This window comes from Macrotis lagotis, chromosome X, assembly GCF_037893015.1.
Source record: "Macrotis lagotis isolate mMagLag1 chromosome X, bilby.v1.9.chrom.fasta, whole genome shotgun sequence".
Lineage (NCBI taxonomy): Eukaryota > Metazoa > Chordata > Mammalia > Peramelemorphia > Peramelidae > Macrotis > Macrotis lagotis.
Genome location: NC_133666.1, coordinates 105,185,081 through 105,208,091, shown reverse-complemented (window position 1 = coordinate 105,208,091; position 23,011 = coordinate 105,185,081). Strand labels below are relative to the sequence as shown.

The window sequence follows — 23,011 nt, the reverse complement described above, 5'->3', positions numbered from 1 at the left end:
AGATAATACTTTTCTTTTTCCAAATATATGGTCCCTGAGAATATTTCTATTATAATAAAACTAGGATGTTGGCTAAGATAGATTTCAAAACATACATGTGCTATGTTGGTGATATTTTAGCATTTTATTTGGTATTTCAGAGTCTTTATAAAAGTAGAGATTATAAAGTACACTCTCTTGTTTTATGAATTAACACTTTCTAACTCTTTCAAACTTGCTCAGATCAAATCCAAGAATCTGAGGTGACTATAAATCAATTCTTGCATTTCTGCATTAGGTTTTAGACTGAGTTTATGGAAGTAGTTAATTTCATTTCACAGATCTCATAGCATAAAAACATAGAAAATACTCTTCACTAATGCCAACTGAATGTTTACCAAACTAGTTATGTTATAAAACCAGAAAATTATTTTGATTTTATAAGGCTGTTTATTAAAACATCTAATATTTTAACAGGCTGAATGGCTTTGAAATCAGAAGGATCTAAGTTTAAATACTGCTTCTGACTCAGGAAAGTTGTGTGACCTCAGTCAGGCAACTCTTTGAACTACAAATTTCTGTAGTTCTTAACCATTTGTTAACCACTTACTATGTGCCAAGTTACTAGGAAAAGAAATACAAAAGCAAAGATAGTCCCCATTCTAATGGGTGAGACAACACACAAAGGATTGGGTTCAGGAAGTGCCACTTGAGTCAGGAAAGTTACAAAGACAATGAGTGGGAACCAGAGGAGAATAGACTGACCTTATTCAGAAATAGTGGCAGAGTTGATTTGATCATTTTTCATGGTTCAAGAGTTCAAGGAGTTTAGGAGAAGACAGCTCCTATAGGTACAAGAAGGTTGGTGAGGATGCACAGGAAATATTTAGAGAGTTGGGAGTGAAATAATGATCTAGGAAGGGTAGGTAGCAATCTGCGGCAACTGCATGTACACAAACACACCTTCCTAACCATTTTTATGTCACCTGAGAAACCTAAGGACTCCTTTTTCAGAATAATGCTTTTAAATGCATAAAATAAGAAAGTTGATATTTACAAAGAAAACCCATTATATTGAAATGCAGTTTCAAAATATTTTTTTCACTTTTCTCAAACCCCAGGTAACAAACCCCTGATTTGGTTAACATAGTATTTTCCTAGAGAGTTGAGAATGAAGTATCTATTTCTTATGTATACAATTAAATTTAAACTAGAGAGTGGGACCTTTTCAATCAGTCAATAATTTAATTTATTAAGTCCCTACTATGTGTCAGGCACTGTAATAAGCACTAGGGAGACAAAGAAAGGGCTAAGAGAAAATCAATTGTCTCTACTCTCAAGGAACTGTCAGTACATTTCCTTTATGTTTTCTCCTCCTGCTCCACAATGTTCCCCGCCCAATTCAGTGCCAACTACAATGTTATCCTCTCATTAGGTGCTCCTTTTGTCAAAGGAGTTATTAAAAAAACAAATTGTAAACCAGCACAGCTGACGATAATTACCAATCTACAATTCCAGATCCTGTTCAAGATTCTCTATGGAATAATTTCTTTCTTTCTTTCTTTTTTTTTGATCAAGAAACATTCATTTTCTTTTCCCCACTCCTCCCAATTTAAAGTGGGGGGGGGAGCAAAAACTTTTAAAACCCTTGCAAAAGTATACATAGCAAACAAAACTAATTTCTTTCAACACTGACAAATAATGAAAAATATAAATTTCATTCTGCAACCTTTCTGTCAAGTGATGAGAGCATTCTTCATTATCTGAAAATCTAATTGGTTACTGCATTTATCTTAAGTTCTTAAATCTTTCAAAATTGAAAGGAATGATTTCAGGGGGCATAGAATGTACATTAAATTTTATTTTAAAATATTTTGATTGCTGTAAAAATTGGTTTTCTTTGTAATCATATATGTAATTTATGCATTAAAAACATTATTCTGAAAATGTATCAATTTTACACTCAAAATGTTAAGAACCTTTGGGCTAGGTAATTTCTTAGCTCCATTTCTCCTCTGTGAACCTATGTACTTTTTCTTTGGCACTTAGCAAATATTGCCTTGTGTTGTTTTCTTTTTATTTATGTCTTTTTTCTTCAACTAGAGTGAAAATTTATTTAAAGCAGGAACATACCATTTTACCAAAATGCTTTGTACAAGTAATATTTTGATAATGTTTATAATCACAGAGGATATTATAAAGAGATGAAATGAGATAAACTGCTTAACTAGCGTGGAGTTTAAGACAGTCTGGTGAGACAATATAATACTCGTGTTAAACCAGTATTTCTCTAAAAAAAAAAAAATTCTTGCCATTCATCAGTGCTTGACCAAAAAACCCAGCTCCATGTCCCCAAGAAGCTATAAATGACACCATAGATCTAAAACTGAAAGTTCTTTAGAAGCCAAATAGTCCAATTCTCCCTTCCCCTGTACTTTATGGCTTTGGAAACTGTAGGCTCAGGGGACATCTCCCCCCACCCACCCCCCAACTGAAGGAAGCTTTTTATTTTTTCTGTTTTTAAATTTATTTTCATCCATTTGTACATGTATATTTCCAAGTTACAAAGTTTCCCTCCACCCTCCCTTCCTACCCCCCTCCCCTCACTTGAAAATGGTCAGGTTAGCATTTTACATGCATATTTTGTTAAACATATTTACAAATTAGTAGGGTTTTGGGGGGGGGTTAGGTTTTTTTTTTTGCAAGGCAAATGGGGTTAAATGGCTTGCCCAAGGCCACACAGCTAGGTAATTATTAAGTGTCTGAGACCAGATTTGAACCCAGGTACTCCTGACTCCAAGGCCGGTGCTTTATCCACTGTGCCACCTAGTTGCCCAAAGTTAGTAGTTTTTGGCATGAGGAATTAGGATTAAGGGAAAGAGATACGTAAGAGATAAATTTTATAAAGTGTGCATCAGATTTGGTAGGGGGGAGGTTTTTTCCCCCTGTATATTTTGGTTTTTTTTGTTTTTCTTCCTCTGGTTGGGGATAATATAGTCCATAATCTGTCAAATACGGTTGTCCTAGTTCTGTGGACTGCCAAGAGGGCTTGCTTCCATCAAGGTTGCTCATCTCATAATGTTGATGTGTAAATTATTCTCTTAGCTCTACTCCCTTCACTTAGCATCACATTCCATAAATTATTCCGTGCTTCTCTAGAGTCTGACATTCATTGTTTCTTATAGAACAAAAATATTTCATAGTATTCATGTACTATAATTTGTTTAGTCATTCTCTGATTGATGGGCATCCCCTCAATTTCCAATTCTTTGCCTCTACGAAAAGGGCTGCTATGAATATTTGAAACATGTAGACTTTTTCCATTTTTACAATTTCTTCTAGTTATAGTCCTAGAATTGGAATTGTTGAATCAAAGGGTATGAACAGTCTTATTGCTCTTTGGGCATAGTTCCATACTGTTCTCCAGAAAGGTTGGATCTGTTCACAACTCCACCAGCAAAGCATCAATGTTCCAATCCTCCCACAATCTTTCCAACTTTGATCATCTTCCCCTTTTCTCATCTGGGCTAACCTAATAGTGAGATGATGCCTCATTGTTTTAATTTGAATTTCTCTAATCAATAGTGACTAGGAGAATTTTTTCATATGCTTATATGAAAACTGTCTGTTCATATCCTTTGACCATTTATCAATTGGGGAATGACTTGTGACCTTATGAATTTGATTCAATTCTCTCTATATTTTAGAAATGAGACCTTTATCAGAACTCCTGGTGTGAAGATTTTTTCCTAGCTTTCCACTTTTCTTCTAATTTTGGCAGTATTGATTTTATTGATGCACAACCTTTTTAATTTAATATAGTCAAAATCATTCATTTTTCAGTTTATAATGTGCTCTAATTCTTGTTTGGTCATAAATTTATCCCTTTTCCATAGATTAGATAGAATATTTTTTGGTATATTAATTTATCTATGGTATCACTCTTTATGTCTAAATCCTATACCCATTTTGACCTTGTTTTGGTATAGGGTATGAGATATGGATCTATGCCTAGTTTCTGCCATACTATTTTCCAGTCTTCCCAACAATTTTTGTCAAATAGTAAGTTCTTATCCCAGAGGTTGATGTCTTTGGGTTTGTCAAATCATAGATTGTTGTAGTCATGTACTGTGACTTCTTTTGAACCTATTCTAATCCACTGATCTATTTCTTAACCAGTACCAGGCAGTTTTGATGACTGCCACTTTATAGTATAGTTTTTAGATCTGGTAGAGTTAGGCCACCTTCCTTTATATTTTTTTTTCAAAAATTGCTATTCTTGCCCTTTTGTTACTCCAGATGAATTTTGTTACTGTATTTTTCTAGCTTGGTAAAGTATATATTTGGTAGTTTGATTGACAAGGCACTGAATAAGTAATTTAATTTGGGCAGAATTGTCATTTGTATTATATTAGTATATCTCAACATAACCATGAGCATTTGACATTTTTCCAGTTATTTAGAACTGACTTTATTTGGATTAGGAAAGCTTTAAAATTGTGTTCATAAATTTCTAGGTTTATCTTGGGAGGTAGATTCCCAAGTATTTAATGTTATCTACAGTTATTTTAAATGGAATTTCTCTTTCTAAGTCTTGTTCTAAGTCTGTTCATATATAGAAATACTGATGATTTATGTGGATTTATTTTATATCCTGCTACTTTGCTGCGTTTGTTAATTGTTTCAAGGAGTTTTTTAGATGATTTTTTCAGGTTCTCTAGTACTTTATTATGAATAATCAGAAATTGTCAAAAGGAGCATTTGGACCCAGGTTTTCTGATTCCACAGTCAGAGCTCTTTAAAAAATTTTGTTTTAAACTTTTCCCTCTCATTGCTATGCAATTATTTTTTTTCCTCTATCTTCCCTCCCCTCCATTAGGAGGAAAAGACCTTACATAATAAATGGAAGGTCACACAAATTCTTGAATTGGGAATTCTTGGAAAATCGTGCAAAAATGTGTGCTTCTGTATCTTGAGTCCATCATCTCTATGTCAGGAGAAGATTAGAATGAACCAGTGTTTTTTTCATTGGATCACCAAACAGAATCACTTGAACAGAAATAAACACACAGACCACATAGACACAAAGACACACAGACACCCACCCACCCACCCCTCCCTCCCCACAGTTTTTTTTTAGCATGGAGTAGTAAAACTTCATTGAAAAGAAACTCCAGGGTTAAAAATCCCCTTGTCTAATATTGTGTTGTGTAATTACTGAGGCCTTTGTAACCTGACACTTGGGTCCTTCCTTCATGGGTTAGTCTTTTTCCATATAGTAATTACATTCTTGATTACCTTGCTCCAGAAACTATTCATTTTAAATCTCAGGGTTTTTCATAGTGGGAAGAGGAAGAGGTGATGTTTGTTTGTGCCTAGAGATAACCCTGATACATCCCCTACTTTATATTATATATATAGTAAATAAACATGAGAATAAATTATGACATTCCTTTTGTAAATCTCCCTTTCTTTTTGTTTTGCGTTTTCTTAGCAATATGTAAATACCAAAGAAATTCATTAACTTCTCTCTTCCCTGTGGTTGTAATGAAATTGTGTTACAGGTATTTTACTCACTTTGAATTTTTCTGTTACACTAGTGTAACTGACTTCTTACTGTCATTTTTCTGGAAAATATTAATGAACCATATGGCGATTCTCTGTAGTACTGGAGAAGAAAAAAATAATACTATGATATCATTAAGTTTTCTCTCAAGTCTAAAATTTCTAGCAAAAAATATTCACAACAATGAGATATGTTTCTAATTTTCACTAAATGATAATTATGAAAAAAATTTATATTTAGGAAGGTGGTATTTCTTTTCATAATCAAAATCAAAGTACAACTTAGCTAACACAAAGTGCAACGTGTAGCATTCATTCCTAGGATAAGAAAGTGTCCAAGACATCGGAATGTATACAGAGTTCATCATTTAATCATGTCTGTATAATGTGTTAGAAGTAAATTATCTATTTTGCCAAGTTAGGCCAAAATGTGCTCCCTAAACTAACTTCAAAGTCTAAGAAACCTTCTTGATCTAATTACTAACTCAAGGACCTGATCAATGTTTCATGTGGCCAGGTATTACCTGTCATTAAGTAGCCATCCCCCTCCCCCATTAATTATTTAACTTGAGGTCTGGGGTTACAACTTAGAGAACTATTCATATTGTTCTAGGACTGGGTTGAACCAGAAAGGTGGAGGCTGAATTACATCCCTGGCATATTGGAGTACAATTCAAGTGAATCTTTGTCAGGTAGAATGTGTTCTAATTTGGGCTAGAATATTCTCAAATCTCACCAATAAAAGTGTGTGAATGATCTTTATTACTCTCTAGGACAGGGCTGTCCATCCTTTATTTTTAAAAATTTTTATTGAAGCAATAGACAATATATTTTGACTGCCATTTTAGTGAGAGCTCTGCAGTAGCTCAACTTTGCTTACTAGAATATTCAATAAACCCACAGGGGGGTGCATAACATTGCACTGTGGCAACATTTTGGACAGCCCTGTTCTAGGCTGTATTAATTTTCTAACACTTGTATGGATTGCAAAATGCCATATATATATTATCTCATTAAAGCCTCAGAAGCAGGAACTTGTAGGAATTAATATTCCCATTTTACAGAGAAAGAAATTGAGACTCAGCAAAAGGAACTAAGGGTATGGAAACTGCCTTCACCAAAGTAGAGGACTACTCTCTATGACTTAAAAGCTAAATTCCAGGAAATTAATGGCTTGAGGCACAGACAGACAAAGTGACTTCCCCAGAATCACAGAACTAGTTGTGTCAGTGGTAGAATTTGAACTAAGGTTTACTTGATATAATAGAAATCATGTGGGAATTGAGTTCAAATCTCAGCTCTGCTACTTTCTACCCCATTTATCCTCTTTGGACTTCAGTTTCCTTGTCTGTAAAATGAAGTGGCTGAATCAATGCCCTGTACACTCCCTTTCAACTTTAAATCTATGATCTTATAATTTCAAGTGCAATTACACTATCCCAAGCATACTCTTACCAAAATAGACCCATGAACAGTTCTCTTTGCCTACATAAAACTCAATCTAAATGAATTTGTCTGTAGACAATTTTAGGCAGCAAGAAACAGGTGCCATTGAGGAATTAGTTTTGGGGTGTGGGTCTTCCTTGATCCTATCACTGTATTATACTGAATTACATAAAATTCTCCATCAGTAGGACCACTACCTTCTTCTGGCTAAAACTCTAATCTAAAACTTGCCTTGATGACATACTAAAGCACAGTTTTCTGCTTTTGATTCAGTACCAAATCTGTCATATTCTGGAAATCTAATATGTTCTCACTGTGTTTTTACTCCTCCAACACACACACAAAACACACACACACACACACACACACACACACACACACACAGATCCTAGTTCCTTCCATTGGTTTGAATCACTCACCCCACCCTTAGCAATCAACACCTATAACACTTTCCCCCTACTCCCTTGAACCCTTTGCCTCAAGAATGACTGTGATGGTAGGAAGGAAGCAGAGAACAGAGGGAATTGCTGCTAAAAGGTCTCCTAGAAAAATGGTCTGAAAAGAGATGTAGTGGAATGGGGGAGATACAGAGAACTTCAGATTCCAATGAAATAAGGGTTAGAAAAACATGATTAATGGAGGGAGAATCAGATGTACTCTTAAATGAATATCAGAATATGATGAAGATTAATTTTAAAAGCAAATAGGGAAAACTGTCAATATGGATATTTTATAAATACTTGCTAGAGAGATAACAGAAGGCTATATGAAACCTCATTTGGCTATATAAAAGAAATATTAAGTATAGTGATTTAGATGAACTAATGAACATTTATGCCTAGTTATATAATATCATAAGACTATATATCATTATATGCATCAAACTAAAATTTATTATAAGTTTAATTTGATTATAAAATTAAATTCTGTTCATAATTAATAGCTCATAGAGCAAGACCATTTCTTTGCAACTTAAAATAATTAGAACTTTGAGAATGCAAGATAATGCTGTAGAATATAAGTTTAGTTACATGTTCAAAGTTTCTCAACTGGAAACTTACCTCGAAAGTAGCATAAAAATGATTAAAGATTAAGGGTGTCTTATTTGATAGTGGAGGTGGTCTTGATCTAATTTCCTTAGTATAAGGAAATGCCAGTATGAAAATTTCTTACACTTGATAACAAATTGATAACTCATCTGTAATTTGTAGTTTTTAAAGTAGCTTTTAAAATTTATAATCTTATAAATTAAATGACTTGCCTCTGTTCACCTTGTTATTGTTGAATCATTTTTCACTCCTGTCCAATTCTTTGTAAACCCTTTTGAGTTTTTTGTGGCAGAGATACTGGTGTGTTTCCTTTTCCAACTCATTTTGCAGAAGTGAAAACTGAGGTAAACAGGGCTAAGTGGACCAGGATCACATAGCTAGTAAATGCCAGATTTGAAATCTGGAGTCTTCCTGACTCCAGGTCCATTGCTTAATCTACTGCATTTATTTAAAATGCTAATTATTTGCCAGGTATTGTGCTGAGCTCTGGGGATTCAAAAAATCAGATTATTTCAGAAGATCTTGAACCAAAGTTTTCCTGATGTAGCCAATGAGATTTAGGAGTCACAGATTAAAGATAGAGATAGAGAATTACTGAAACACAAAGGAATTCTCATTCTCCCTAGGATTTTAAAACTGCTCAGGATTTATTACAAATTATTACAAAATATACAGGTTAAAGCTTCTAGAAAAGCAGTAAGAACTTTGAGGACAGGCTAGGTGAAGTTTGAGTGTGTGTGTGTGTGTGTGTGTGTGTGTGTGTGTGTGTGTGTGTGTATGAGAGAGAGAGAGAGAGAGAGAGAGAGAGAGAGAGAGAGAGAGAGAGAGACAGCCATAAGAGCTGGTTTAGTTCCACCATGTGGTTAAGGTTCTCTAGAGGCCCAAGTTTGGGAGCACATGGCCTAAGAAAGAGAGAGAGATTAAGCCATCCCACAGGATGGAAGATAGAGTCAAGAAGTACTGATTCTTAAATATAGTTCTGCAGTGGGTTGGGTTCTTTAATGGGTTGGACAAACGGTGGTGTTTGAGAGGTGGTCTAGTACCTGGACCAGGTATTTTCAAATGGCAAGCTACGTACTGGTCCTTCTTTTCCCAAGGTACATGACTTTTAAGATACCTGTCATGCTAGCATCAATGAGCAAGGTCAAGTAACTGGGAACAGGAAAACTGCATGAAGGGGAAGTGAAAAGAACAGGATACAAACAACAGGGGTCAGTTTACATCTCAGGAGCAAACAGCCCTCCACAATTCACAAAATTTAACAACATAAAAGATTAAAGAATTTGTTTCTAATTATAAATTTCCTATATATTTCCTATATTTACAATTCTCTCATCACTGATGTCAAGGACAATTCACTTAACTTAGTCCTGCCTAGGCCTCTAGCCCTGAAGGGTGGCTTCAAATATTTGCATAGGGTATCAGGAAAGGGGATAGACTAAAGAGTTTTTAAAAAGGAGCTCTAAATTCCAATGCAATCAATCAATATCAGGAAAGGGAAAAAAGTTCTTTCAATTTGATTGTTTGAGATGTTATCATTAATTTGGGGGAAGGGTAGGAATTCCTGGGGCTATAGACCTTATGTGGACCTATATGACCTTACTATTTATTGAGGACATAATCCTTTGTGAAAGGATTATTATAATTGTAATTAAGTATTTGCCTCTTGATTTAGTCTTTCCAGATCTGAAACATGCCTTTTAGGGTCAAAGTATACTTGACCTATATGTCAGACATTCTTGTTATTAAAATGATTATATACTATACAATACATAAAAATTTCTTATTATTTTAGGGAGGAGGAGGAGGAGGAGGAGGAGGAGGAGAGAGAGAGAGAGAGAGAGAGAGAGAGAGAGAGAGAGAGAGAGAGAGAGAGAAAGAGAGAAGAAAGAAAAATTTGAAACTCAAAAATTTCATTAAATGGAATTTTAAAATTATCCATATGTAATCAGAAAAATAAAATACTATTAAGATGATAAAATGATTATATACTAAGGTGTCAGAGCAGTGATTAGAATTAGATGTGTCAAGAAGGCTGTGTCAAGAAGACCTCAATCTCAATCTTGCCTCAGACAGTTAGAACAATATTTATAACTTTTTATAAATGTATGTAGATATGCAAGAATATTATCAGTAACCCTACAGCAAACAGAAGACAGACTAGCTATTAACTGTGAGAATATGCAAATCCAAGTTCCCCTACTCACTTTGTAAACTTCTAATATTTTTTATCCCTTCTTTGGAGATGCAACATCTTAATCTTAACAATAGCACATTATTAAGATTTAAATTTTTTTAAAGTACAGATGGAGGTTGGTTAGAGTTTGATTCAAAGGAGGCCTGTTGTTATTCAGTTCTTCTGTAGTGTTAGATTCTTCCTGATCTCATGGACCATAGCATGCCAGACCTTTCCATCCTCTGCTATCTACTATCTTGTCCAAACTCAGGTTCATTTTTTTCCATGATATTATCTATCCATTTACCATCATCTTTTCCTTTTGACCTACAATCTTTCCCTACATGAGTCTTTTCCAATGACTCTCATCTTCTCATTAAGTAGTCAAAGTGTTTAAGCTTTCAGTATGTGTTAGAATCTAATTTGAGGGGCAGTTAGGCGGCATAGTAGATAGAGCATTGGCCCTGGAATCAGGAGAACTTGAGTTCAAATTTGACCTCAGACACTTGATACTTATTAGCTGTGTGACCTTCAGTAAGTCATTTGCCCCCATTGCCCCATAAAAACCAAAAAAAAAAATCAAATTTGAATCAGTTTTTCTGTGTTCTGAAGCCACCAACTTTACTAACCTCCAACTAGTCAGGTCACAAGCATAGGTCATGGAGTCATAGGGGTCTTCAGTAGTCATGACCAACTCTTCACAATTCCATTTGGGAATCTTAGCAAAGATAATGGAGTGGTTTGCTATTTCCTTCTCCAGTTCATTTTACAGATGAGGAAACTGAGGTAGGTAGGGTAAAGTAATTTGCCCAAGGTCACACAGCTGTTAAGTGTCTGAGACCATCTAGCTTTCCCAACTACTGATCTATCCATGGGGTCACCTTGCAACAATAACTAGAAAAATAAGTCAAATCTGATGTCCTATAAATTTTTTTTCCATCACAGTAATTCCATCTGTACTTGAAACTCCCAGTGTAGACATTCACTCCAGCACTGCAGACTGGCAACTTCTCTATCATTTGTAGTCATAGAGAGTCTCTATGGACACTGAGAGGTCAAGTGACTTCAGTTCACATGGTCCCTGGAATATACCTGTCTAGTCAATGTTCCATTACTTAATGCAAAGGAAATGTTTGGTTGCTTGATTGATTGGTTGATATATTTGAGAAAAAGCTTGAATCCTGCTTTCCTAACTACAAAGCTAATCCTCCATTCACTATACAACCTTGTTTCTTACCCTACTAATAGGACAAAAGCGTTACTGTCACATATAAAAGATAGTAACTTATAAAATAAGTGCTGGTATATATTATTATTACTTTAATGGAACATATCATGTTCATCAAATTGAAGCTTTTTATTTTCTTTGCTGACTTTAGACATTCCCTTGAATGATGGAACTATATTCATAACTTATAAAATATCAATGTCAATACATATATATTTATTTCCTTTTATAGACTAAATCAAGCATTTCTATAAGATAGTATAACAAAAAGTTGAATGCATATGAAACTGAATATCTATTATGAACAACTTGCTATTCGTTTTAAATATATAATAAAGTTATCATGTAAATTTTTACATTTTCCTTTTTTTTCTTTCCTTCTCCTTCCACCACTCCAGGGATGTCTACCATTAGACCTAAATAGATATATAAATGTAAAATTATTCTATAATAGATTCAATAATTATATTTACTGCTAATATATGACTTCAAATAGAAATGTATACTATGTATTCATTATAATTTCAAGTACAAACCACCCCTGAGTTTCTCTTTTTATAGGCTCAATTCATATGCCAATGAATCATTCATTTTTTGGTGCAGACCAAAACCCTACCTATATACATAAACACGTATTTGAGAGAACACAGCTAAAATCAGCCCTGCTCAAGTAAACTGAGAATTGAGTTGAGGATTATCTGGTCCCAATCAACTATAGTATACTTTCCAAAAACCAAAATTCATGAATAAATGTTGTTAGGCAAAATTGGATGTCAATTTTAAATTTATTTTTTATGTAACATTTCCTTGGATTGCAAATGGATAGGCAAATCATTTTTCTGTCAGTCTGCCCTAATTTTCTTCCCTGTTTTTGCCCCCCCATATACATACATACATATATATGTATATATAAATACATAAACAGGAAATGAATGTGGCATTAAAATCAGCACACAAAATGTCAGAATACTATGAAAATTTTAAGTCACAGATTCCCGAGGCCTGCCTTTTAGCTGTTTTCAGATCTGTTCTTGTGTCATTTACAACAGCTTATAAGTCAATATAGTAAGTAGGTCTTTTTTGCTAGGTATAATTTGAAAGCCTGAAAGTATGTTACAGTTAACCATTAAAATAAGCACAGGCTCCCACATTCATGGTTTGAAAATGAAGAAGTATTCTAGTAAAATTAGAAAGCCAGTCCAAAATAAGTTAGGAATATTATGACTTCTTTTTTTTTCTTTCCTTATATACCTTTTTGCTCTTTTGTGGGGGAAGCTATTTTAGCTGAAAAACATGGATCATTTCATATATATATATATATGTATATATATATATATATATATATACATATATATATATGTATATGTATATAGGCAGCTAGGTAGCACAGTGTATAGATGTATAGTGCACCGGTCCTGGAGTCAGGAGGACCTGAATTCAAATTTGATTTCAGACACATAATAATTATCTAGCTATGTGACCTTGGGCAAGCCACTTATCCCCACTGCCTTGCAAAAACTAAAAAAAATTAAAAAAATATATTTATAGCCATGCTTATGTTCTTTTAACCCACTCCTTCTCAAACTGAGTTTGAGTCCTTCTGTTTCTGAAACCCATAAGATTCTAACTTTCACCCATAAAAAAAGTTATTTCTGTCATTGGTTCTCTGGATGACAGATGACTGGAAACCTAGTCAGATTTCTAAGGGGTTTTATGCCATCTCAGTCTCAGCCTTGGGCTTTTTCACTCAAGTGTGTGCAAATGTCAGTCATCTTTTGGCTAGAAAAAAATTTGATTTAAAGGAAGATAATTGCAAGTAACAGCAAACACCTTAGAAGGTAGAATTCTACCTCCTCTATAATCATGATATTGATAGGTGATAAAGTTCTTCAAATGTCTGAAGGATATATTTCTATTTTAAACATGAAATTAGTTGAAAGAAAATAATTTCCATCTTAACATAACATCAACTTACATTCCTCTTTCCACTTTTTTTTTCCTTGCAAGGGAAGCCAAAGAATTTGTAAGTGCAAATGAAGGGGCACTTGGGAAAGGAAAAGGAAAACGATGGTTTGCATTCAAGATGATGATGAAGAAAGTAAGTATCTTTATTGAAGGATTTTTTTCAATAGAGAAGTATCAGTCTGTTAATTATACACTTCATAAATATTATCCCTTACATATTCACTCCTTGGGAGCTAAGGAGAGAACCTAAGTCTCCAAACATTCTTTTGTTGTTTTCAATACATCTCAATTACCCTTGTGGGTCAAGGGATGGGGAAAGAGGAAGAGTCATTTGTTCTGTATTGCATTAAATTTTCTGTCAAAGAAACTCTGAATATTATTACAGATATTAGTACAATTTATGGAAAGAACATCCATTTTGAGTCAGAAAATAGGAGTTCTATCCTAGCTCTACCACTTATCTCACAGATTTAGAGCGAGAGAATCCTAGGAAGTCACCTAGTCTTCTCGTTCTTCATTTAAAGATGAGGAAATTGAGGCCCAAAGAAAAGGATTGCTCAAAGTGACACAGGTAGTAAGTGGCAAATTGGGAAACAGACCTAATTTTTCTAAGTCCATATCCAGTTCTCTTCTTCCTGTACTATTATCTATTATACAGATGATCTATGACCTTGGACAATTACTTAACATCTTAGCTTCTTTTCATGGGATCATAAATTTTGAATTAAAAGGGTCCTCAGAAACTTTTTAATCCAAACCCTTCATTTTAAAAATCAGGCAACTTAGATTCAAGGAGGTTAAAGAATTTATCCATGGTAAAACCCAATAACAGCAAACTATCACATCAGAAATGAATTGAACCCAGATCCTCATATCTCAAATCTAGAACTCCGAACTTGAATTATAATGTCTCTCTGTGTCAAGTAAAGTCAAGCCAACATCCATGTGTTGGGCCCACTCTTAGTGCTAAACTCTAGGGATACCAAGAAAGACACATACAATCTTTCCTTTCAGGAACTCACAGTTTAGCTTGATCTAATCACAACTTCTCTGAACCTCTTTTCATTGTGAAATTAGAAAGTTGGACAAAGTCATCTTTAAATTGGCTCAAAACTCCAAAACTACTGTTTGTAGGGAAACTTCCATGAAGTTCTCTGAGACTGGAATAGTTTTCATATGGTCACCTAGTTAATTGGGTAGGAATAAAATGATATAAATGACTGTTATATCTCTAAGGCTAGGCTACCTCTCTGATACTTTCATAAATCTATTATGAAAATTGCTTGTTTTCAGAAAAGGAAGCAATTGAAATGATAGTGGCAAAGCAAAGTACACTATTATTACTCTAAAGGAGATTACTATTTGACATTCAAATCTCCTTTTCCCAGGACAATCATAAAAAGGTATTCCTCGGGTTCATAAAACTGAAGGGTGCAGAAAAATATTATCTCCTACCCTGTTATCTCAAGTAGGCCATACTATTTTTGCTGTAGGTGCAGAATTAGCTAGTTATGTTGTTATCTCTAGGAGCAGATGATCTATGGCACCTTGGGTTACCCCTTTTCCCATTTGACAATTGGATTACCAGGTAAACTTTCCTTCTTGCCAGGGATACATTACATATCCCAATATAAATGTTTAATAATTGGCTCTCTGAAAAAAAATGTGCACAGGACACATCATGAATATTTGTTTATCACTTTCTTAACTCCAGACAATCAATAAATCAGGTCCTGATTTGTAGAATTTGCAGATTTCTAAAGCAAAACTGCCTGAAAATTTAACAATTACTCATTCAAGTCATTTGGAGCAAGCTTAGCACACCTTTGCTGCTGCTTATATTTTTGAACTAGTTTCTGCCCTTTAATCCATGCTAAATTAATTGATCATATGAGCATTCAATCAAGGGGCAGCTGTTGTTTGTCCTTCATTCTCAAAAAAAACCCATGATGTCAGGGAGGTGATGCCATGACAAGCACATGAATTGAATTTGAGTGAGGAGGTACTGTGCTGTCACCAGCTTCACTTTTTCTCCAGAGCCATCTGAGTCTAGTGGCCAGCTAGGAATCAGGACTTGTGAAGATAGCCCTGGATGTGACATAGTCAGGGTTAAGTGACTTGCCCAAGGTCACACAGCTAGTAAGTGTCAAGTGTCTGAAGCAGAATTTGAACCCAGCTCCTCCTGACTACAAAGCCTGACTCCAGGTTCTATCTTTTGTGTCATCTAGCTGGTGGTTACAAAATAGAGCTCTGAACCTGTAACTGAGTTCAAATTCAGGCTCAGATGATTATTTAATCCACTACAAATCATTTAACCTTTGCCTGCTCCAGTTCTCTCATCATTTTTCAAGGTTATTGTGAAGATCAAATGAGATAATAATTTTAAAGTGCTTGGCACATAGTTAGCTTTATATAAATATTAGTTCTTAGAAAGTCTTTCAATATGATAGGTTCTGAGAAAGAAAAAAGGAAAGCAATGCCTGCTCTTAAGGAACTTCCATTCTATTGGAGGAGACCAGATATGAATATATGACAATATATCATATAAATTCAAGGTACCATTGAAAGGGATGGCATTAACTAGCAGCTGAATGGAATCAGAAACATCTTCAAGGAGGGGCTGGACCTCAGTTTGAAGTGGAGAATAATGCATGATTTTTGGATTTCTCTGCTTTTGTTTTACACCATAGATTTGACTCTTGTTATCGGTTTAGTTCTGTCTGTGTAGTTGTGTGGAATCCTGGAATTGTCTGGACATCTGCAGACAAGTTGAAGAGTGTTGCTAGTGGAAAGAATGAAAGCTTAAGAGTCAGATAATCTGAGTTTTTGTTCTTGTTCTATCATTAAATACTCACAGTGTGACCTGAGGCAGGTATTCCTAGGTGTTAGTTTTTCATTTGTCACATGAAAGATTTGAACTAGTTGACCTGTAAGATCCTTCCTGGGTCTGACATTCTATGATTCTTTAGTGCACATCTTGTACACTATCTATTATTCAGTCAATTAATCAATCAACAAGCATTTATTAAGTACTGACAAATATTATGAGTTCTTCTAATAAAGAATTAATACCAGAGTATAGTCTTAATAAGTAACAATTCACCTGGAATTAGGTGAACTTGGGTTAACCCTAGTTTGTTCTTTAGAGAGCACAAACAAAAATTAGGTTAATATTCATGTTAATAACTTTTCCAAGCTCTGCAGTCAAATGCATAAACATGGATTGGGGAGAGGATGTTTCTGACTTGGAACTAGGCTCCCCAGAGTAAGTTCTTGGGGCACCTATATTTATTTGAAGTAATCCGAGGACCATAGAATGACTAGCAGTAGTCAATGAAATTGCAGCTATATTATAATTCCCTTCACTGTTCACAATGCTTACTATGTGCCAAGAACTAAGTAAGGTGTTGGTTATATTAAAAAAATAAATAAAGGAAACAGTCCTTGCCCTCAAGGAGTTTATAATCTACTCTCTCTATAACCCACTCCATAAATTGACTAGATTTACCTGAACCTTGGAATAGGAATGGGTAGTGGGTAAAGTAGTTTAGAACTTTCTGCCTTGTTCCTCCTAAACTTTGCTGGAAGATTCAATGCTCCATGGCAGTCCATTGTTTCATATACTTGATGTTGCATGTTGCACATACCATATTTCCCCATGTATAAGACACCTTAATTTGGGGGCCCAAATTTAAAAAATAAAATGTATTACATAAAGTTATTAAACTCAAGTTTTATTCATCATGAAATTCAAGGACCTTCTGCTCATACCTTTCAAGCATCTTTTGGGCAAGTCTGGTGCATGGATGCATGCATAGTTCATTCTGTTTCATGAACCTGAAGCACCAATTGTGCCCTCCTTTAAAATCAGTCACTTCTTTTTCATCAGCAGTTCTTCTTGCTTTTGCCCTTCATTCCATCTCTTCAATTCCCTCTCTAAATCAGACCAGTTTGCCGATTTGCCTCTGCCATGGTGTTTTAAGGAGGGTCTCTTCTTCCCATAACCAGTCTCAGATTGTTTTCTTACCAAGTTTACCATTCACTTTTGCAAACTGGATCACTTTGAACTTGAATTCGGCACTGTATGAAAATCTTTTCCGAGCTATTTCTGGGCAGAACATGGAAAAAGATAGCCTAACATATCGGTAACAAATGCAAAACAATGAATGCAAAGACAATAAGCCCAAAAAAGTGGGAGATGCAAGTAAAAAAATCTACAACCACTGCATAAGATGCTCTCGGTTTTTAAGTCCCAAATTTTTCGAAAAAGGTATGTACTATACATGGGGAAATATGGTAGTCTTAGTGGAGTTTAATCTTCATATGACTTGACTTTCAAACAATCTGAGAACCAATGATTATGTTTTCTCCCTTTTAGAAATGGGCAAAATTTCTTCGTGATTTTGAAATATTCAAGCAGGCATGTATACCATGGGAAAATAAAATCAAAGCTGTTGAAAGTAAGTGTTCATTAAACCATGGCTGGGGAACTGGGAGGGGAAGGGAGATTGCTTAAGATATCTGTTGATTTCAACCAAACTTGCCTAGTTTGTCAAATGTCTTTCTTTGTCTTTGAGGAAGAAAGAAAAAAAGAAAAAAAACTTCTTTATAGTCTTCTCTTTCATGCTGTGAAGTTTCCTAGAGTGTAAATAGCTATTTTGATTGATCAGTCCAAGAAATAGAGTCATTTAGTTCTACCCTTTCTTCTTAGGCTAAAACAAAACTTTTCCAACATGACTTTACACAGGCTGAATGGGGTCATGTACAAATGGCACCCTATCATATAGTTGTTCTAGCAGAGATTTTTAATCTTATATAATAGTAAATGAATGTGAGTCTTATAAATATGATAATGTAATCCTTATAATTAACAACGATTCCTCTTTTTTAAAAGTCTCTTTTAAGATTCATTTAAATATTTCTGTTTTATATATATATATATATATATATATATATATATATATATATATATATATAAACATTGAATAAGGTGCTATACAGATAATGGAGAAAAATTATTTTCTAATCAAAAAGTTTAGTGAGTAAAATATACCAGTATTTTAAATTTCAAATTCAAAAAAAATTATTTATTTATTATCCCATTATTACAATAATCTTGTTGTGAAAGTAAACATAAACTTCCCTCCCCCTAAAAAATATAGAAAAACCTCAAGAGAAATGAAGTGATTAAAAAAAAAGTATACTTTACTCTGTGTTCAGATCCCATTGACTCTGTCTCTGAGAGGGGTTGCATTCTTTATCGTAAGTCCATCAGAGAAGTTGCTTCAATATCTTTTCCCTCTGTTGCTATTGTTAACTACATCTTATTCCTCCCCATTCCCATTTCTTCTATTCTCTCTCTCTCCTTTCACCCTGTCCTTCCTCAGAAGTGTGCTGTATCTAATTATCCTCTCCCAGGTCTTCTCGATGTTTTATCATGTACGCCCCTCCTCCTCGCCCCCTTCCCCTTTAGCCCATCTTTTCCCTCTCATTTTTCCTCTAGGGAAATTGAATGTGTATTGAGTGTGTATGTTATTTCCTCTCTGAGCCATTTCTAATGAGAATGAAGGCTCAGTCATTCCCCCCTCACTTTCCCCCTTCCATCCATTGCAAAAGCTTTTTCTTGACTCTTATGTGAAATATTTTAGCTCATTCTGCCTCTCCTTTCCCTTTCTCCCAGTACTTTCCTTTATCACCCACTGACTCACCTTTATACTATATAATACCACTATATTCAGCTTCCTCCTATACTTTGTCTATATATATGCTCCTTCTAACAACTCTTATAAATGAGAAGGTTCATATGAGTTATCAATATCTTCTTCCCATGCAGGAATATACACAGTTCAACATCATTAAATCCCTTATATTTAATCCTTCTCATCCACCTTGCTATACTTCACCTGAGTACTGTATTTGGAGATCAAACTTTCTGTTCAACTCTAATCATTTCAACAGGAAAGTTTGAAAGTCCCCTGTTCCATTGAATGTCTTTTCCCTGAAGGAGATTGTTCAGTTTTGCTGGGTAGTTGATTCTCCATTGTACTCCAAGCTCCTTTGGCTTCCAGGATGTCACAATCTAAACCCTACTAAATTCTGTGTAATCCTGACTGTATTGCCATGGTAATTGGATTGTTTCTTTCTGGTTGTTTGTATTATTTTCTCTTTGATTTAGGAATTTGGGAATTTGGCTAAAATATTCCTGGGAGGTTTTTTGGGGGAGGAGCTCTATCAGGAAGTGATTATAATTCATTATAATTCATTTTTCAAGAAATAATCCATCCAGAAAATTTACCCTCTGCTTCTAGGATATCAGGGCAAATTTGCTGGATTATTTCCTTGGAAAATGAATTATAATCTCTTTTCCTGGTCATGACTTTTTTTTAAAAGATTTTATTTATTTTGAGTTTTACAATTTCCCCCCTAATTTTACTTCCCTCCCCCTAGCCCCCACAGAAGGCAATTTGCCAGTCTTTACATTGTTTCCATGGTATACTATACATTGATCCAAACTGAATGTGATGAGACAGAAATCATATCCTTAAGGAAGAAACATAAAGTAAAAGAGATAGCAAGATCAGACAATAAGATATCAGGTTTTTTTTTTCTAAATTAAAGGGAATAGTCCTGGGACTTTGTTCAAACTCCATAGTTGTTTCTCTGGATACAGATGGTATTCTCCATTGCAGACAGCCCAAAATCGTCTCTGATTGTTGCACTGATGAAATGAGTGTGTCCATTAAGGTTGATCATCACCCCCATGTTGCTGTTAGGGTGACAGTGTTTTTCTGGTTCTGCTGATCACACTCAGCATCAGTTCATGCAAATCCCTCCAGGCTTCCCTGAATTCCTATCCCTCCTGGTTTCCAATAGAACAATAGTGTTCTATGACATACATATACCACAGTTTGCTAAGCTATTCCCCAATTGAAGGCCATTTACTTGATTTCCAATTCTTTGCTACCACAAACAGGACTGCTATGAATATTTTTGTACAAGTGATGTTTTTGCCCTTTTTCATCCATTCAGCCCAGTAGTGGTATTGCTGGATCAAAGGGTATGCACATTTTTGTTGCCCTTTGGGCATAGTTCCAGACTGCTCTCTAGAAAGGTTGGATGAGTTCACAGCTCCAGCAACAATGTAATAGTGTCCCAGATTTCCCACAACCTTTCCAACAATGATGATTGTCCTTTCTGGTCATATTGGCCAGTCTGAGAGGTATGAGGTGGCACCTCAGAGATGCTTTAATTTGCATTTCTCTAATAAGTAATTATTTAGAGCAATTTTTCATATGACTATGATTGCTTTTATCTCCTCATCTATAAATTGCCTTTGCATATCCTTTGACCATTTGTTAATTGGGGAATGGCTTGTATTTTATTAAATTTGACTCAGTTCTCTGTATATTTTAGAAATGAGTCCTTTTGTCAGAAATGCTAGTTGTAAAGATTATTTCCCAGTTTACTACATTTCTTTTGATCTTGGTTACAGTGGTTTTGTCTGTACAAAAGCTTTTTAATTTAATGTAATCAAAATCATCTAGTTGATTTTTAGTGATGTTCTCCATCTCTTCCTTATTCATAAACTGCTTCCCTTTCCACAAATCTGACAGGTAAACTGGTCCTTGATCTTCTAGTTTGCTTATAATATTGTTTTTTATGTCTCAATCCTATATCCATTTGTATCTTATCTTGGTATAGGATGTGAGGTGTTGGGCTAATCTAAGTTTCTTCCATACTAACCTCCAATTTTCCCAGCAGTTTTTATCAAAGAGAGTTTTTGTCCCAATAGCTGGACTCTTTGGGTTTATCAAACAGCAGATTACCATAATCATTCCCTGCTAATGCACCTAGTCTATTCCACTGGTCCACCACTCTATTTCTTAGCCAATACTAGATAGTTTTGATGACTGATGCTTTATAATATAATTTTAGATCTGGTAGGGCTAAGCCACTTTCTTTTGCACTTTTTTTCATTGAATCCCTGGAAATTCTTGATTTTTTTATTTCTCCATATTTATTCATTTACCACTTTTTCTAACTCATTAAAGTAATTTTTTGAAATTTTGATTGGTAGGGCACTACACAGGCAGTTTAGTTTTGGTGGAATTGTCATTTTTATTATATTAGCTCGACCTATCTATGAGCAGTTGATGTTTGCCCAGTTATTTAAATATGATTTTATTTTATTTTATTTAAGGGGTTTTTTTGCAAGGCAACCGGGGGTTAAGTGGCTTGCCCAAGGCCACACAGCTAGGTAATTATTAAGAGTCTGAGACCAGATTTGAATCCAGGTACTCCTGACTCCAGGGCCAGTGCTTTATCCAATGCGCCACCTAGCCACCACCAATATGATTTTATTTTTTGTGAGAAGTGTTTTGTAATTGTTTTCAAAAAGTTTCTGAGTCTGCCTTGGCAGGTAGACTCCCAGGTATTTTATTTTGTCTGAGGTTATTTCCAATGGGATTTCTCTTTCTAGCTCTTCCTGCTGTATCTTGCTAGTCATATATAGAAAAGTTAAGGATTTATGAGGGTTTATTTTATATCCTGTAACTTTGCTAAAGTTGCTAATTGTTTCCAGTAGTTTTTTGGATGATTTCTTGGGATTCTCTAGGTATACCATCACATCATCTGTGAAGAGTGAGAGTTTTGTCTCTTCGTTCCCCATTCTAATTCCTTCAATTTCTTTTTCTTCTCTTATTGCTGAAACTAACACTTCTAATATGATATTGAATAGTGGTGGTGATAATGGGCACCCTTGTTTCACCCCTTATCTTATTGGAAATGCTTCTAGCCTATCCCCATTGAATACAATGCTTGTTGATGGTTTCAGATAGATACTGCTTATTATTCTAAGGAACAGTCCATTCATTCCTACACTCTAGTGTTTTTAGTAGGAATGAGTGCTGTATTTTGTCAAAATCTTTTTCAGCATCTATTGATATAATCATATAATTTCTAAAAAGTTTGTTGTTGATATAATTAATTATACTAACAGTTTTCCTAATATAGAACCAACCCTGCATTCCTGGGATAAATCCTACTTGGTCACAATGTATTATCCTAGTGATAACTTGTTGTAATCATTTTGCTAAGATTTTATTTAAGATTTTTACATCTATAATCATCAGGGAGATAGGTCTATAATTTTCTTTCTCTGTTTTATCTCTTCCTGGTTTAGGTATCAGAATCACATTGGTGTCATAGAAAAAGTTAGGCAGAGTTCCATCTTTCCCTATTTTCCCAAAGAGTTTATATACAATTGGAATCAGTTAAATGTTTGGTAGAATTCACCTGAGAATCCATCAGGCCCTGGAGATTTTTACTTAGAGAGTTCAATGATGGCTTATTGAATTTATTTCTCTGAGATAGGATTGTTTAGATATTTAATCTCTTCTTCATTTAACCTGGTCAACTTATATTTTAGTAAATATTCATCTATTTCACTTAGATTGTCAAATTTATTGGCATAGAGTTGGGCAAAATAATTTTGAATTATTATTTTAATTTCCTCCTCATTGTTGGTGAGTTTGCCTTTTTCATTTGTGATACTAGCAATTTGGTTTTCTTCTTTATTTTTTTAATCAAATTGATCAGAGGTTT

The 23,011-nt window shown here is 34.7% G+C and overlaps 1 protein-coding gene across 1 annotated transcript in view; it reads left to right on the top strand.

Moving 5' to 3' along the window:
- The window catches only part of TMC1 (transmembrane channel like 1), a 146,330-nt gene that overhangs the window by 33,420 nt on the left and 89,899 nt on the right, over positions 1–23,011 (top strand). Inside the window, exons 3-4 of the mRNA XM_074203763.1 lie at positions 13,451–13,541; positions 17,787–17,868. Coding sequence (XP_074059864.1) covers positions 13,451–13,541; positions 17,787–17,868 — 173 coding nt within the window. The remainder of the gene's footprint in view (positions 1–13,450; positions 13,542–17,786; positions 17,869–23,011) is intronic.